Source organism: Pristiophorus japonicus, chromosome 6, assembly GCF_044704955.1.
Source record: "Pristiophorus japonicus isolate sPriJap1 chromosome 6, sPriJap1.hap1, whole genome shotgun sequence".
NCBI lineage: Eukaryota > Metazoa > Chordata > Chondrichthyes > Pristiophoridae > Pristiophorus > Pristiophorus japonicus.
In genome coordinates this window covers 238,702,868-238,718,576 of record NC_091982.1, presented here as the reverse complement: position 1 = coordinate 238,718,576, position 15,709 = coordinate 238,702,868, and the positions used below count along the sequence as shown (strand labels likewise).

Sequence of the window (15,709 nt, the reverse complement as noted above, 5' to 3'; positions counted from 1 at the left end):
TGACCCTTCCGATCTCCTCCACGAGGCCTCCAATCTCACCCTCCACCCCTCCCCCCCCCCACCCGCCCTGCTCTGGCCTCCGATCGTCCTTTCGGTCTCCAGACTCCAATTACCCCGATCTCCTCAGGTTCACAACTCCCGATCTTCTTCACCCCCCTCCCTCTACCCCCGCCGGCTTCCCTGATCCCTCCCTCCCTCCTCTCCGCTCCCCGACTGTGGTCTTGTTGCAGAAAGCCTCCCCGTCCAACAGCCGGCTGGCCTCTCAATCTGGCTGGCTGCGGTCGGGAAACGGAGATAAAACATGTTTAAACAGGTCCTGCCATTAAAATCGACAGGGCCAGAGGGAACCCTGCCATTAAAATCGACAGGGCCTGAGGGAACCCTGCCATTAAAATCGACAGGGCCTGAGGGAACCCTGCCATTAAAATCGACAGGGCCTGAGGGAACCCTGCCATTAAAATCGACAGGGCCTGAGGGAACCCTGCCATTAAAATCGACAGGGCCTGAGGGAACCCTGCCATTAAAATCGACAGGGCCTGAGGGAACCCTGCCATTAAAATCGACAGGGCCTGAGGGAAACCTGCCATTAAAATCGACAGGGCCTGAGGGAACCCTGCCATTAAAATCAACGGGGCCTGAGGGAACCCTGCCATTAAAATCGACAGGGCCTGAGGGAACCCTGCCATTAAAATCGACAGGGCCTGAGGGAAACCCGCTCCTCAGGGTTTCCCATACACAGGCCCGCTCGCAGCGCCCTCCCCTCCCCACACACACCTCACTCCCTCACCGTCTCCGAGTTAATATCCAGCCCAGCGTCATGGGTTCCAATTGCCGAGCTTTAAAGAAAGAAGGCATCGGCCAGCAGGATCACGGGTCCTAGGCCGCCTCTGCTCGATAGAATGGAATTGCTTTCAACTGTCACTGTAACCACGATGACTTCATACTAGAGAGAGATAGGGGGCGATATTGGGTGCCCCGGTGGGGGGGGATAATGGGTCGCCGATGGCTTTGTGGCCGGGCACGGCCCTGACACCAACTCCCGCCAGATTCTGCGGGAGTTTAGCAGTGGCGCTATGACGTTGCGCCCCGATTTCCTGTGCCTGGAGATCGTGACGGCATCGCGGCGTGCATTGCCCCGGCAACTCCCCGGATCCTTGCAGCATCGATGGGAGAAAACACCGACAGCTTCAGGCGGCGTGCATCGGACGGCCGGCCGTTTCGGGAGCGCTGCTCAAAGGCGAGGTGGCCGAGGAAACCGGGAAAAAAAACGTACTTTTTGCCTTCGAGGTTTTTTTTCCTGAGTTCCGGCCGCGAGCGATCAGCGCGGCACTCTGCGGGATCGCGGCTGCCGTGGTGGTCCAGGGAGATTCTTTTTATTTGGTAGAGCCTGCAGTGATGGCGCCTCCATATTTAAGGAAGGATATACTTGCATTGGAGGCTGTTCAGAGAAGGTTCACGAGGTTGATTCCAGTGATGAGGGGGTTGACTTATGAGGCTAGGTTGAGTAGGATGGGTCGATACACATTGGAGTTCAGAAGAATGAGAGGTGATCTTATCAAAACGTATAAAATAATGAGGGATCGACAAGGTGGATGCAGAGAGGATATTTCCACTCATAGGGGAAACTAAAACCAGGGGACATAGTCTCAAAATAAGGGGTCGCCCATTTAAAACTGAGATGAGGAGGAATTTCTTCTCTCAAGAGGGTTGTAAATCCGTGGAATTCTCTGCCCCAGAAAGTTGCGGAGGCTGGGTCATTGAATATATTTAAGGCGAAGGTAGACAGATTTTTGAGCCAAAAGGGAGTAAAGGGTTATGGGGAGTGGGCAGGGAAGTGGAGCTGAGCCCAAGATCAGATCAGCCATGGTGTTATTAAATGGCGGAGCAGGCTCGATGGGCCAGGTGGCCAACTCCTGCTCCTATTTCTTATGTTCTTATGTTCCCTTTAAGGGAGGGATGGAGCCTTTGAATGCGGCAGCGCTGCATGGCCCAGTGTGCAGCATCGCTGAACTCGCTGCGCCGATTGTGCTCCAAGAAGGAAATGGAGCACCTGAGTTACCGCTCCATTTACTTCTTGGAGCCCTAATGGCGAATCTTTTGAAAGTTTGAAATCAATAGCTGCTGCTAACTTTTCAAACTTTCAAAAATGAACACCCTGGAGGGGAAATAGTGAATATCTCTCCCATTGAATCATAATATCTCACAGCACAGAAAGAGGCAATGTAGTCCATCAAACCTCAGCTGGCTCTTCGAAAGAGCTATCCAATTCGTCCCACTCCCCAGAGCCTTGCAATTCTTTTTCTATCCAATTCTCTTTTGAAAGTCACTATTGAATCTGCTTCCACCACCCTTTCAGGCCTCGCGTTCCAGATCATAGCAACTTGCGGCATTAAAAGAAAATATCCTCAACTTCATAATGCTTGCGAGTTGATTCGACAGTGCCACTGATATAATATAGTGCTCTTTCAGAAAATAGCACGAATGAACACTGTGGGAATTAAATCGACGTGGAAATGTTCAGCGGAATGATCTTACTGAGAATCGTTACTTGGTGGGCATGAGAATAGATGAAACCTCCACATTTTAAAAGCTTCAAAGCTGCTAATTACGTGAAGTGTTGGAAAGGCTTGCATTTATAGAGCACCTTTCACCATGTCCCAAAGCACTTTACAGCCAATTAAATAGTTGTGGAAGTGTAGTCACTGTTGCAATGTAGGAAAAGCGGAAGACAATTTGCGCACAGCAAGATCCCACTAACAGCAATGCAATAATGACCAGATAATCTGTTTTAATTATGTTGATTGAGGGATACATATTGGCCCCAGGACACTGAGGAGAACTCCCCTGCTCTTCTTCAAAATAGTGCCGTGAGATCTTTTACATCCACCTGAGCGAGCAGATGGGGCCTCGGTTTAACGTCTCATCCGAAAGACGGCACCTCCAACAGTGCAGCACTCCCTCAGCACTGCACTGGGGGTGTCAGCCTAGATTTATGTGCTCACGTCTCTGGAGTGGGATTTGAACCCACAACCTTCTGACTCAGAGGCAAGAACCACGGCTAACACTAGTCAGGCACAAGGATCAGTTTGGAGAATATGTAACAAGGATAAGGAGAAGCAACACAAGCAAGAGGGTTTGGGATTGCACCGTGCGACAATGTTGAGGGAAGCACTAATACATTTGCGCAAAATTCCTCTCACTGCTTTTGTCACAGAACGTTGTTAAAGTAGTTGCCGGTGCGGTTTTGCTATCGTGCGACATGTTTCCGAGCCCCGAGCCACTGCCCAGCCCTTCGAGCCAGCTGACGCTTTGTAGCTTTATACCGAATGTCAGCAAAGTCAATAAAACTGGAGTGAAAACCGGCACCAAACAGATTCTATTCACAGGATGGGCTGGGCCCACGGGGATAGGGGGACGGGGTCTCACTGGCTGCCCGCCTCTCTTCCGCGGCATTGTCCGCGCCAGGGTGGCCCTGGTGAGGGAGCATCCGGTGCGCGCCGGTATGCCTGAGGCCTTTCGCCACTGCTGGGCACCGAGGGTATTGAGGGGGTGCTCATGTTTCTTGGGCGGTATTGCATGGAAGTCAATGGAAGTGAGCATTGTGCGGGTGGTATAACAGGCGGTAGATGTGGGACCACCCATCCTGAACTACCGCCCAGAACCGCCGAGCGTCTTATCAATGCTGATAATAACACACTGATTTAATTGGGTAAGTTCCCTTTTGCTTTCGCTGGGACTTTACTTTCGCTTCTGTTGAGTTTCTGTTAGTTTGAGTGGGCCATATATTTCTTTCTAATCTTAGCAGCATCCTCAAAGGGACACTTGTTGTGCCGATTCTTGTGTGGTAACCCTGGGGCAACCCAGCGTCACCCTGACTGGTCCATCAAAAGTGGCCCTTCTGAAATGAGTTTGAACCGCCGTAATCATTTTGTAGTGGGCATGGACCAAATCTGCCCCGATTGGGGACAATTGGCGTCACCGAGTCAATCTCCTATATTACTGGCGCTCCAAAAGGGGGCACTGGTTGTGCTGATTCTTGTTTGGTGACCATCAAAAAGTAGGCCAAGCAAGGTCTTTCAGCGCTAATTAATTGGTTACGGCAATGTCTACTTCTGGTGTCAGTTACAGCATCCAATTACAGAAAGGGTCATTGCACAGCGACAACGCAGCCGCATGCGGGGGCAAGGCACTAACGCTCCTCGGGTGCTGAGGGAGGAAATGAGTCGGGGGCTTTGGGCTCACCTCCAGGCGGTCGGTTCGCATTAGCTTCTGTGCAGCAGCCGCAGTGTGGACTGGGACAGCATGGTTCCCTGTCACCAGCATCGGCGCACTGGGTAGGATCTCAGCGGGCACCAGGTTCGGGGAGACGGGTCCCAGGTAGGGGTTGAAGGCGGCGGTGGGATTAGTCGCGAGACCTGGTGTGACGGAGAACATTGGCTGAAAGACACAAAAGAGTGGAAACAAGGGGTTTAGTCACCAAGCGGTTAAACCATCCGGCCAACTGGTCATTACTTCCCGACGGCTAACTTGCGCTCTTCCCCTGAACAAAAACGTTGTTTTGGTTTCACAGCCTATTGCCTAGCCAATTCGAGACAATAGGTGATTCAATAGTTTATGGAGCACTAATACCAAACACTGATTAGGCCCCAGCTGGAGTACCAATGGTTGATGGGTGTTTATGTGACTGGAAGGTTGTTTCCAGTGGGATCCTGCAGGGCTCAGTACTAGGTCCCTTGCCTTTTGTGGTATATATCAATGATTTAGACTTGAATGTAGGGGATATGATTAAGAAGTTTGCAGATGATACTAAAATTGGCCGTGTGGTTGATAATGAAGAAGAAAGCTGTAGACTGCAGGAAGATATCAATGCACTTGAAGTGCCGTAACCTACAGGGCTACGGACCTAGAGCTGGAAAGTGGGATTAGGCTTGATAGCTCTTGGTCGGCCGGCGCGGACACGATGGGCCGAATGGCCTCCTTCCGTGCTGTAAATTTCTATGATTCTATGATTCTATGAAATGGTCAAACACTTGCAAATGGAATTCAATCCGGAGAAGTGTGAAGTAATGCATTTGGGGAGGGCTAACAAGGCAAGGGAATACACGTTAAATGGTACGACACTGAGAAGTGTAGAGGAACAAAGTGACCTTGGAGTACATGACCACAGATCCCTGAAGGTAGATAAGGTGGTTAAGAAGGCATAGAATACAAGAACAGGGTTATGCTTGAACTGTATAAAACCTAGTTAGACCACAGCTAGAGTACCTTGTGCAGTTCTGGTCACTATATTACAGGAAATATGTGATTGCACTGGAGAGGTACAGAGGAGATTTACAAGGATGTTACCTGGACTGGAGAATTTTAGCGATGAGGAAAGATTGGATAGGCTGAGTTTGTTTTCTTTGGAACAGAGGAGGCTGAGGGGCGACCTCATTGAGGTGTATAAAATTATGATCGGCCTGGATAGAGTGGAAAGGAAGGACCTATTTCCCATAGCAGAGGGGTCAACAACCAGGGGGAATAGATTTAAAGTAATTGGTAGGAGGTTTAGAGGGGATTTAAGTGATAATTTCTTCACCCAGAGGGTGGTGGGGGTCTGGAACTCACTGCCTGATGTGCACTTGAAGTGCCGTAACCTACAGGGCTACGGACCAAGAACTGGAAAGTGGGATTAGGCTGGGTAGCTTTTTGGCAGCCGGCACGGACACGATGGGCTGAAATGGCCCCCTTCTGTGCTGTAAATTTCTATGATTCTATATTGTGACCAGTTCTGGGCACTACACCTTAGAAAGGATGGCAAGGCCTTGGAGAGGTTGCACTGAGGAGATTTACTAGAGTGGTACCAGAGATAAGGGACTTCAGTTATGTGGAGAGACTAGAGAAAATGGGATTGTTCTTCTTCGAACAGAGAAGGAAGGTTAAGCGATGATTTGATAGAGATGTGCAAAATCAAGAAGGGCTTTGATTGAGTAATTAACAAGAAACTGTTCCCAGTGGGAGAAGGGTCGGTAACCCGAGGGCACAGATTTATGGCGAAAGAGCCAGAGGCGACATGAGGAAACATTTTTTACGCGGCGAGGGGTTATGATCGGGAATGCACAGCCTGAAAGGGCGATGGCAGCAAACTCAGTAATAACTTTCAGAAGGGAATTGGATAAATACTTGAATTGGGAAAATGTGCAGGGCTATGGGGAAAGAGCAGGGGGAGTGGGACTATTTGGATCGCTCTTTCAAAGAGCCGGCACAGGCACGATGGGCCGAATGGCCTCCTTCTGTGCTATGTGTTGCTTTGCTTATCTGGAGGAAGTGAAGGGTTTTTGAGGTTCTTGGAAGCTTAACCAGTAATCAGGAACTTTAAATCAGAGGATGGCTTGCAAATCCTGTTAGGAGGGCTAGGGTTCGATGGGCCGAATGGCCTGCTTATGGCCAGTCGGATTTACGTTTGGTTGTTACGGTGAGGTAAAAGGTGATGTGCCCTCATTGCATTTGGCGCAGATGTGGCACAACTCATGGGATGGCACAGAGGTGTTTTGCCTGTGATTCTCTACTCGGTGAGTTGACAAACCTACTCAGCTCCTCCAGGACAGGAGAGAGGGCAGGTGCTTCCAGACAGGGGGAAAGAAAAATAAACGTCAAGGAGAAAGTCAGCGTGGGCCTTCTAACGGGTGATTCAACAATGAAACCGCCGAAAGTCCGGGTGTGGGTCACCTGCATGCCCTCTAAGCCACTGAGAGAAAACAAAATGTAGTTTGTGGGTGAAACATTTAAAAACAATAAGCTTGTTAGGTGCATCCCAACGTTTGAGGTGGCATTGAGCCCAACGGAGCAAGAAGGATCCCTGGTTCAACTCCCGGTCTGTGTTGGTCACTGGGGCAACAATGAGGGCAGCATAATTGAGCTTCCTGCCCACCGAGATTGGGGCGGAGGGGTGGGTGATGCAGTGGCGGAAATCAGTCTCGCTGGTCAGCCCATAGGTGTAGAGCAAGACCTGTCTCGCATGCAGTGGCCACCTGGCCAAAGTCTCTATCGAGGCTGACAAGTGACCACTTGGATGAGAGGCCGGAGATGTTCTGGCACCTGGGGGAGCAGTATCCCAAGTATTAATCAGTCACAGCCTTCATGACAAGGAGGGGAGAGAATTGTGCAGAGCGGAAGTTTAAGAGAAAGGGTAGGAGGGCAGTGTGTGACTTAGGTTAGTGTACAGCTGCGCGATGTACAGCCGGTGCGACGACATTCCCATTATTCTGAGTTTCATTCTGCAAATTCTCACGTCGGGGCATACTGAACCATTGCAATTAACTGCAATACCCATGGAATAATTAAATGCAAATTTATTTTTCTCTGTATTATTATTCATATCAGACTCTGGAATATTAATATGAACATCGAATCCACTTCACCAGCAGCTAAAACATCCCCAAAAATCTTTCCACTTCATGCAACCAACCTATCTACAATTATATAACACCGATGATATAAAACAAAATGTGACAAACACGATGCCACCATTTTTTAAAATCTCTTAAATGCTTAGTTAGTCAAACGTAACAATTAATAAAAGCTCCGATGTTTGCTCTTCCCTTGATATTGTAGTTAAGATATACTTGCGTTCAAAATTATAGGGGGTTTTGCTTAAATGAATGTGGCGAAAGTGTTTCCATGGGCAGAAGGGTTGGTAACCCAGAGAACACAGATTTAAGGCAATTGGCAAAAGAACCAGGGGCGAAATGAGGAGTTTTTTTTTTTACTCAGTTACGATCTGGAATGCACTGCCTGAAAGGGCAGTGGAACTAGATTCAACAGTAATTTTCAACAGGGATGTGGCTGGATATATATTAAAAAAATAAACATTTACAGAGCAATAGGCAGTGTGACTAAATGGATTGCTCTCTCAAAGAGCCGGCACAGGCACGATGGGCCGAATGATCTCCTTCTGTTCTGATTGATTGTGTGATATTCTTCAAAGGAGCTCTGGCTGCTGTGACAGTGTGAATTTATTACTACAAGTGAATCCTCCGCCCGGGATTTTGTTTCAGTCCCCTCCCACACCCACCCCTCTATGTCGGTACAAATGTAACAAGTAGAGACGGATTTCCTTCCCAGTGCATTTACCTCGTTAAACCACCACCCTCGTTGTCCAGCGTCCGCCATCTGCCAACACATCAAAAGAACAAATTGGTATCGCAGCAAGTGATTTCTCCCGGGTTACCACAGCACACTGATCTCGATTGAGCATGCTCACTGCACCATTGCACATTCTCGTTCTGGCGCTCAATCAACAGGGAGGGCATCAGCACCAGGGAAATCGAGACAGGTGTCCAAGTTTTAGCACCCAAGATCAGCAACCCTAACTGAGTACTCCCAGGTGAGGCACGGCACTGGTTAGAGGCAGAGTAACGCTCCTTCTACTCTGTCCGAACCACGAGCTTTGGCGCGGGGAGCCCTGGTGTGACCTCGCCGTTTCCCGCATCAGTGAGCGAGGGTTGCAAATTTAGGGCCACGTCGTTTGGATTTGTGCGCTCTGATGAACTGCATGCGGAATGGCGAAAAGCCGACAGAAACAGGATGGCTTTCATCTCTGCAGTCCGTGCAAGTTTAGAACCTGCGCCCCTTGAGAAGAAGGTACGTTGCTGTAATGCAGTGCAACACTCGCTTATTGAGGGTGGAAGCGGGGGCCGCGGAGGATGGTTTTGGGGTGAGGGGTGGTGGTTTGGGGTTGGTTGAATGCCACCCTTTTTAATGGCAAGAAGAGAGCGCCACCTGGTGGCACGTGCGGCACCTGCATGCATTTGGAGGAGGGGCTTCTGCTCCACGATGCCTTGGGCCCACAAACACACGGCATGGCGAGAACGTCAAGAACCAGAGCCACCGAGCTTCAAACGATGCTTCCTCGGGCAGGTGCTGACCAGACCTGAGTTATGTTTCCACCTTTTGGCCCACCCACCCACCCATCCTCCTGCCATCCCCAGTGAGAGAGAAGGAGGGAGGGTAAATCAGATGCTCAATCAACTGACGCCTCTCCCTCGGTACTGGGTGCAGTCAAGCTCGAGGGCAGCACTGGGCAGAAAATTGGGAGCACATCATGTCCCCAAATGTTCAGTCAGAAAACTGTGCCTGGCTCAGATGAACCTAAAAAGAGGGGGAGAAAATAACATGTGAATATCAGGGATTGAAGGGGGTAATGTAAAGAGACACAGAGATCCTCACTCTCTCTCTCTCTCTCTCTCTATACATATATATAGGTTACATCTTACTGTGAGATAGAGCTACAGTAAAACACCACATTACTGGAGGCTACATTCAGTCCAATTACACTTACAGTCCAAACAGTCAGAAATGGCTGCTCCTTAATACTAACATCAAATGTCATTCAAGTTCAGAAAAAAAATCTGCGGCTCTGTGTTTTATTGAACCGCAGTTGCCTCCACCTGCATTGTGCATTGAGTGTTCTTTCCCCCATCTGTCTCACTGATTGGCGCTGAGCTATGTCTCCATGGTTACCGGCTTGCCTTACCCAGTTGAGGTCGTCTGTCGGCAGGTTATTTGAACACCGGGGGAATCACAACCAAAAGTTTACCATCTCCTTACCCAATGTCTAAACACTTTCCAACTGGTAACGATGGTTAGGAAGGGGAGTTCTGGCTGTGTTGTCCCCCCCCTGCCCTGCCTCACCGCCCACTGTTCCTCTCTCCTTCGTAGCAGGTCTGCAACCATCACCTAACCACACCCCCACACCCACCCAATGTCTGAGATCAGCTGCCTCCACACTGACTATGGATCAGACTTGGAGACTACTTAGCCTGGATGACACAATTACCTTCAGCCCTCCTGAATTAGGAGAGGGCAACAATAAAATCTGCCAAGGTTTTGTCTGCTGATCACTGACCGAAGTGTCAGTTTGGCTCACATGGCAGTACTCTCGTCTCTGAGCTCTCTGAGCCGAGTATTCTGCATTCCCCCAATTCTGGCCTCTTGTGCATACCTCCCATCCCCCCCCTTCCTTTACCCCACCATTGGTGGCCGTGTCTTCAGCTGCCTAGGCCTAAAGCTCTGGAACTCCCTCCCTAAACCGCTCCACCTCCCTCTCCTTCATGGTCAAGGCCTCTGCTAGTTCCTCTTTTGCTTCGCTCAACAGCCTGGGATGCTTTTCATCCGGGCCTGGGGACTTATCCACTTTCAAAGCTGCTAAACCCCTTAATACCTCCTCTCTCACGATGTTTATTTCATCCAGAATTTCACACTCCTCCTCGATAGCAGTATCTGCATTGCCCTTTTCCTTTGTGAAAACTGATGCAAAGTATTCATTGAGAACCATACCCACATCTTCTGCTTCCACACACAGATTACCCCCATGGTTTCTAACAGGCCCGACCCTTTCTTTAGTTATCCTCTTGCTCTTAATATATTTATAGAAAATCTTTGGGTTTTACTTGATTTTACTTGCCAAGAATTTTTCATGCTCTCTCTTTGCATTCCTAATATCCTTTTTAATTTCACCTCTGAACTTTCTATATTCCTCCAGAGATTCTGCAATATTTAGCCATCGGTACATGACATACGCTTCCCTTTTTTTCTTTATCTCCCCTGTAAGTCCCTAGACATCAGGGGGCTCTAGAATTATTATTCGCAACCTTTTTCTTTAAGGACACATGTTTGACCTGAGCCCTCCGGATCTTCTCCTTGAATGCCTCCCATTGTTCCGACACTGATTTACCTTCAAGTAGCTGTTTCCAGTCCACTGTGGACAAATCACTTCTCAACTTAGCAAAGTTAGCCTTTCCTATATTTGGGACTTTTATTCCTGGTCTATCTTTGTCCTTATCCATAACTAACTTGAATCTGACTGAATTATGGTCACTGGCACCCAAGTGCTCTCCCACTGATACCCCTTCCACCTGCCCAGCTTCATTCCCCAAAACAAAATCCAGAACCGCCCCCTCCCATGTTGGGGCTTGTTACATGCTGACTAAAAAAGTTCTCTTGAATGCATTTTAGGAATTCCGCACCCTCTATACCCTTCACACTATGTGTGTCCCAATCAATATTAGGATAGTTGAAATCTCCTACTATTACTACCCTATGGTTTTTGGACTTCACAGAAATTTGCCTACTTATTTGCTCTTCTATCACCCTCCCACTGTTTGGGGGTCTATAATACATGCCCATATTGATACGTTACACCCCACATAACCGGAAACACAGATTCACTGGTCAATCATCTCATTGCTGCTGGTGGTATCTTGTATGTCAACGTGACTGCCATTTTGCCTACATAAAAAGAAAGAGTCAAAGAAAGACTTGCATTTATATAGCACCTTTCACGACCACCGGTCGTCTCAAAGTGCTTTACAGCCAATGAAATACTTTTGAAGTGTAGTCATTGTTGTAAGTCTGGAGTATTATGTGCAGTTTTGGCCTCCTTATCTAAGAAAGGATATACTTGCCACAGAGGGAGTGCAGCGAAGGTTCACCAGACTGATTCCTGAGATGGCAGGACTGTCGTATGAGGAGAGATTGGGTCGACGAGGCCTGTATTCACTAGTTTAGAAGAATGAGAGGGGATCTCATTGAAACGTATAAAATTCTGACAGGGTTGGATAGACTGGATGCTGGGAGGATGTTTCCCCTGGCTGGGAAGTCTAGAACAAGGGGTCACAGTCTCAGGATACAGGGGTAGGAAATTTAGGACCGAGATGAGGAGAGGTTGGTGAACCTGTGGAATTCTCTACCACAGAAGGCTGTGGAGGCCAAGTCACTGAACATACTTAAGAGGGAGATAGATCTCTAGAAACAAAAGACATCAAGGGATATGGGAAAAAAGCGGGAATATGGTGTTGACTTAGAGGATCAGCCATGATCATATTGAATGGCAGTGCCGAAAGGCCGAATGGCCTACTCGTGCTCCTATTTTCTATGCTTCTATGTATGTCTCTAATAATTATGCATAGCAATAGCCCATGGGTTGGCAAGTGAATTGGGTTGCACTGAGGACATGAGCGGCGTGACATTAAGGCAAGTTCTTTCTTTCCTCAGGCAAAGGTGAGATAGCCCTCAGCTCTGATACCTCCTCTCATAATTGAATAGCCCTCCGACACTCGCTGCCTGGACACCCGCATGAAGAACGATCGTTTCGGGCAATGGAACTGTTGTGTATGGAGAAAGAGTCAGACTGAACACTGTGAACTCAAAGTAAAGTGTGACCGTAGTTTTTTATTGCAGGTCTCCAGATTGCCTCTCCAACCTGTGAAGCCTCCTTAAATACTTGCGCTCCGAAGGGATTATGGGATCCCTTGGGACTCCGGGGAATGAGCCCTCTGGTGGCTTATCAGAGTAAATACAAGTCCACAAATATAACAGGAACATAATCTTGAAATCAGAGCCAGGCCATTCAGGAGAGAAGTCAGGAAACACACCTTCATGCAAAGGGAGGTAGAAGTTTGGGATGCTCTCTCGCACAAAAAAAAAGCAGTCGATGCTAGTTCAATTGATAATTTTAAATCGGAGATCGATAAATTTTTGCTACGCAAGGGTATAAAAGGATATGCAGCCAAGGCAGATGGACAGAGTTAAGGTACAGATCAGCCATGATCTCACTGAATGGTGGAGCAGGGGCTGAATGGCCTACTCTTGTTCCAATGTTTCATCGAGGGTCCAAGGGTTTCTGCCACCTGTATAACTGTACCCAACAAGAATCAGAAGGAAGAAGGGAAGAAATTGGACGGGACGCTCTTTTCTTCAAATCAGTCATTAAATATGAATATACAGGTTGAACCTCCCTTATCCAGAACTCCCTCATCCGGAACCACCCCTCGTTCAGAACCATTCCCGCTATCGGGTGGCGCATGCGCAGAACTCTGACATGAACAAATTGAAGTCCTTCCTCGCTGCCGACTCCCGCAATCACTGGCCTGACCCCGCGATCCACCACCCCCCATGATCTCTCTGCCACACTCCCAGCCCCAAGCCAGCCAGCCCCGATATCCCCTTGCTCAGTACCTGTACCATCCAATTTAACGTGACCACCCCTCGTCCAGAAAAATCCCTTATCCAGAACAGGCCAGGTCCCGAGGGTTCCAGATAAGAGAGATTCAACCTGTATTACAAATCCTGGCTAGCTGTGAGGGAGGACAAAGAGTAAATGCAACTCAGGATCTCCCATGTAAAACAGAGAACGCATTTGTATTAATCTGTACCAGGGTTAACACTCGCAACAGATGAGTGGACAACCCAGATCAGATTACACCACAGATGCTTTGAGTAATAACAGTAAAATAGTATTTTAAATAATCCTTGCCTGTCTAATGATTAACCTCAAAAATGTAAATTTCTTCTGATAAGCCTCACAGTTCACATCTCCTCCCCTCTCTCAAGGCATCATACTGCCAGTTCATTTTACAGCCTTCAAACTGCATCTGTCGGAATGACTTGGAACTGGAGTGGGGTCGGGCTCCAAAGAAATGCAATGAGAACGCAGTGCCCCCAACACCGATCAATACAACCATACCGTCACACCACAGAGCAGTGTCACATTCAGGAACTTTTTAACAGGTCCTCCCAGTGGTATTGGAATCTGAAAAGACATTAGCAGTTGCTCTCTCCGGCCTGAACTGCGACTCCGCAAATGCATTCTTTTCCGCTTTCAAGTTTTCACCCCTCTCCGCTCCAGAAGGTGCTGATTTTTGCTGTTGTAAAGTTCTACAAACTTCCCTCAAACAGCAATACCTGGTCTTAGCCCAGATAGTAAGTATAGCGCTGGCTCTTCAACCATGCACAGCACACCACAGCCAAGGGCACATCAGCCTTTCATTGATGTTCAGACAGACGCACTGCCCAATGAGGGTCACTCCAAATGGACACACTGTCCAGTGAGGGTCACTCCACATGGACACATTTCCAGTGAGGGTCACTCCACACAGACACACTGCCCAGTGAGGGTCACTCCACACAGACATAGTTTCCATTTGCTCATATGGTGCAACAGCATGGCAGCCTGATTGAGAGTGGCCATGGTAGAGGCCTGGAAGATGGCCAGAGGGCTGGTCATCCTAGACTGGGTGATGTGTAATGAGAAAGGACTAATTAGCAATCTTGTGTGCGAGGCCCCTTGGGGAAGAGTGACCATAATATGGTAGAATTCTTTATTAAGATGGAGAGTGACACAGTTAATTCAGAGGCTAGGATCCTGAACTTAAGGAAAGGTAAGTTCAATGGTATGAGACGTGAATTGGCTAGAATAGACTGGCAAATTATACTTAAAGGGTTGAAGGTGGACAGGCAATGGCAAACATTTAAAGATCACATGGATAAACTTCAACAATTGTACATCCCTGTCTGGAGTAAAAACAAAACTGGGAAGGTGGCTCAACCGTGGCTAACAAGGGAAATTAAGGATAGTGTTAAATCCAAGGAAGAGGCATATAAATTGGTCAGAAAAAGCAGCAAACCAGAGGACTGGGAGAAATTTAGAATTCAGCAGAGGAGGACAAAGGATATAATTAGGAGGGGGGAAATAGAGTATGAGAGGAAGCTTGCTGGGAACATAAAAACTGACTGCAAAAGCTTCTATAGATATGTGAAGAGAAAAAGATTAGTGAAGACAAACGTAGTCCCTTGCAGTCAGATTTAGGTGAATTTATAATGGGGAACCAAGAAATGGCAGACCAGTTGAACAAATACTTTGGTTCTGTCTTCACGAAGGAAGACACAAATAACCTTTCAGAAATAATAGGGGACCAAGGGTCTAGTGAGAAGGAGGAACTGAAGGAAATCCTCATTAGGCGGGAAATCGTGTTCGGGAGGATTAAAGACCGATAAATCCCCGGGGCCTGATAGTCTGCATCCCAGAGTACTTAAGGAAGTGACCCTAGAAATAGTGGATGCATTGGTGATCATTTTCCAACAGTCTATCGACTCTGGATCAGTTCCTATGGACTGGAGGTTAACTAATGTAACACCACGTTTTAAAAAACGAGGGAGAAAGAAAATGAGTAATTATTGACCGGTTAGCCTGACATCAGTAGTGGGGAAAATATTAGAATCAATCATTAAAGATGGAATTGCAGTGCATTTGGAAAGCAGTGACAGGATCATTCCAAGTCAGCAAGGAATTATGAAGGGGAAATCATGCTTGACAAATCTTCTAGAATTTTTTGAGGATGTAACTAGTAGAGTGGACAAGGGAGAACCAGTGGATATGGTGTATTTGGACTTTCAAAAGGCTTTTGACAAGGTCCCACACAAGAGATTGGTGTGAAAAATTAAAGCACATGGTATTGGGGGTAATGTACTGACATGGATAGAGAACTGGTTGGCAGACAGGAAGCAAAGAGTCGGGATAAACGGGTCCTTTTCAGAATGGCAGGCAGTGACTAGTGGGGTGCCGCAGGGTTCAGTGCTGGGACCCCAGCTAGTTACAATATACATTAATGATTTACATGAAGGAATTGAGTGTAATATCTCCAAGTTTGCAGATGACACTAAGCTGGGTGGCGGTCTGAGTTGTGTGGAGGATGCCATGAGGCTGCAGGGTGACTTAGACAGGTTAGGTGAGTGGGCAAATGCATGGCAGATGCAGTATAATGTGGATAAATGTGAGGTTATCCACTTTGGTGGCAAAAACACGAAGGCAGAATACTATCTGAATGACGGCAGATTAGGAAAAGGGGAGGTGCAACGAGACCTGGGTGTCATGATACATCAGTCATTGAAA

At 47.9% G+C, this 15,709-nt stretch overlaps 1 protein-coding gene across 18 annotated transcripts in view; it reads right to left on the bottom strand.

The window, feature by feature from the left end:
* The window catches only part of mbnl1 (muscleblind-like splicing regulator 1), a 367,597-nt gene that overhangs the window by 60,661 nt on the left and 291,227 nt on the right, over window positions 1-15,709 (bottom strand). For all 18 annotated transcript variants that reach the window (XM_070883734.1, XM_070883748.1, XM_070883733.1 and 15 more), the window contains 2 exons: window positions 8,113-8,151; window positions 4,243-4,437 (listed from right to left, as the gene is read on the bottom strand). In XM_070883734.1, coding sequence (XP_070739835.1) covers window positions 4,243-4,437; window positions 8,113-8,151 — 234 coding nt within the window. The remainder of the gene's footprint in view (window positions 1-4,242; window positions 4,438-8,112; window positions 8,152-15,709) is intronic.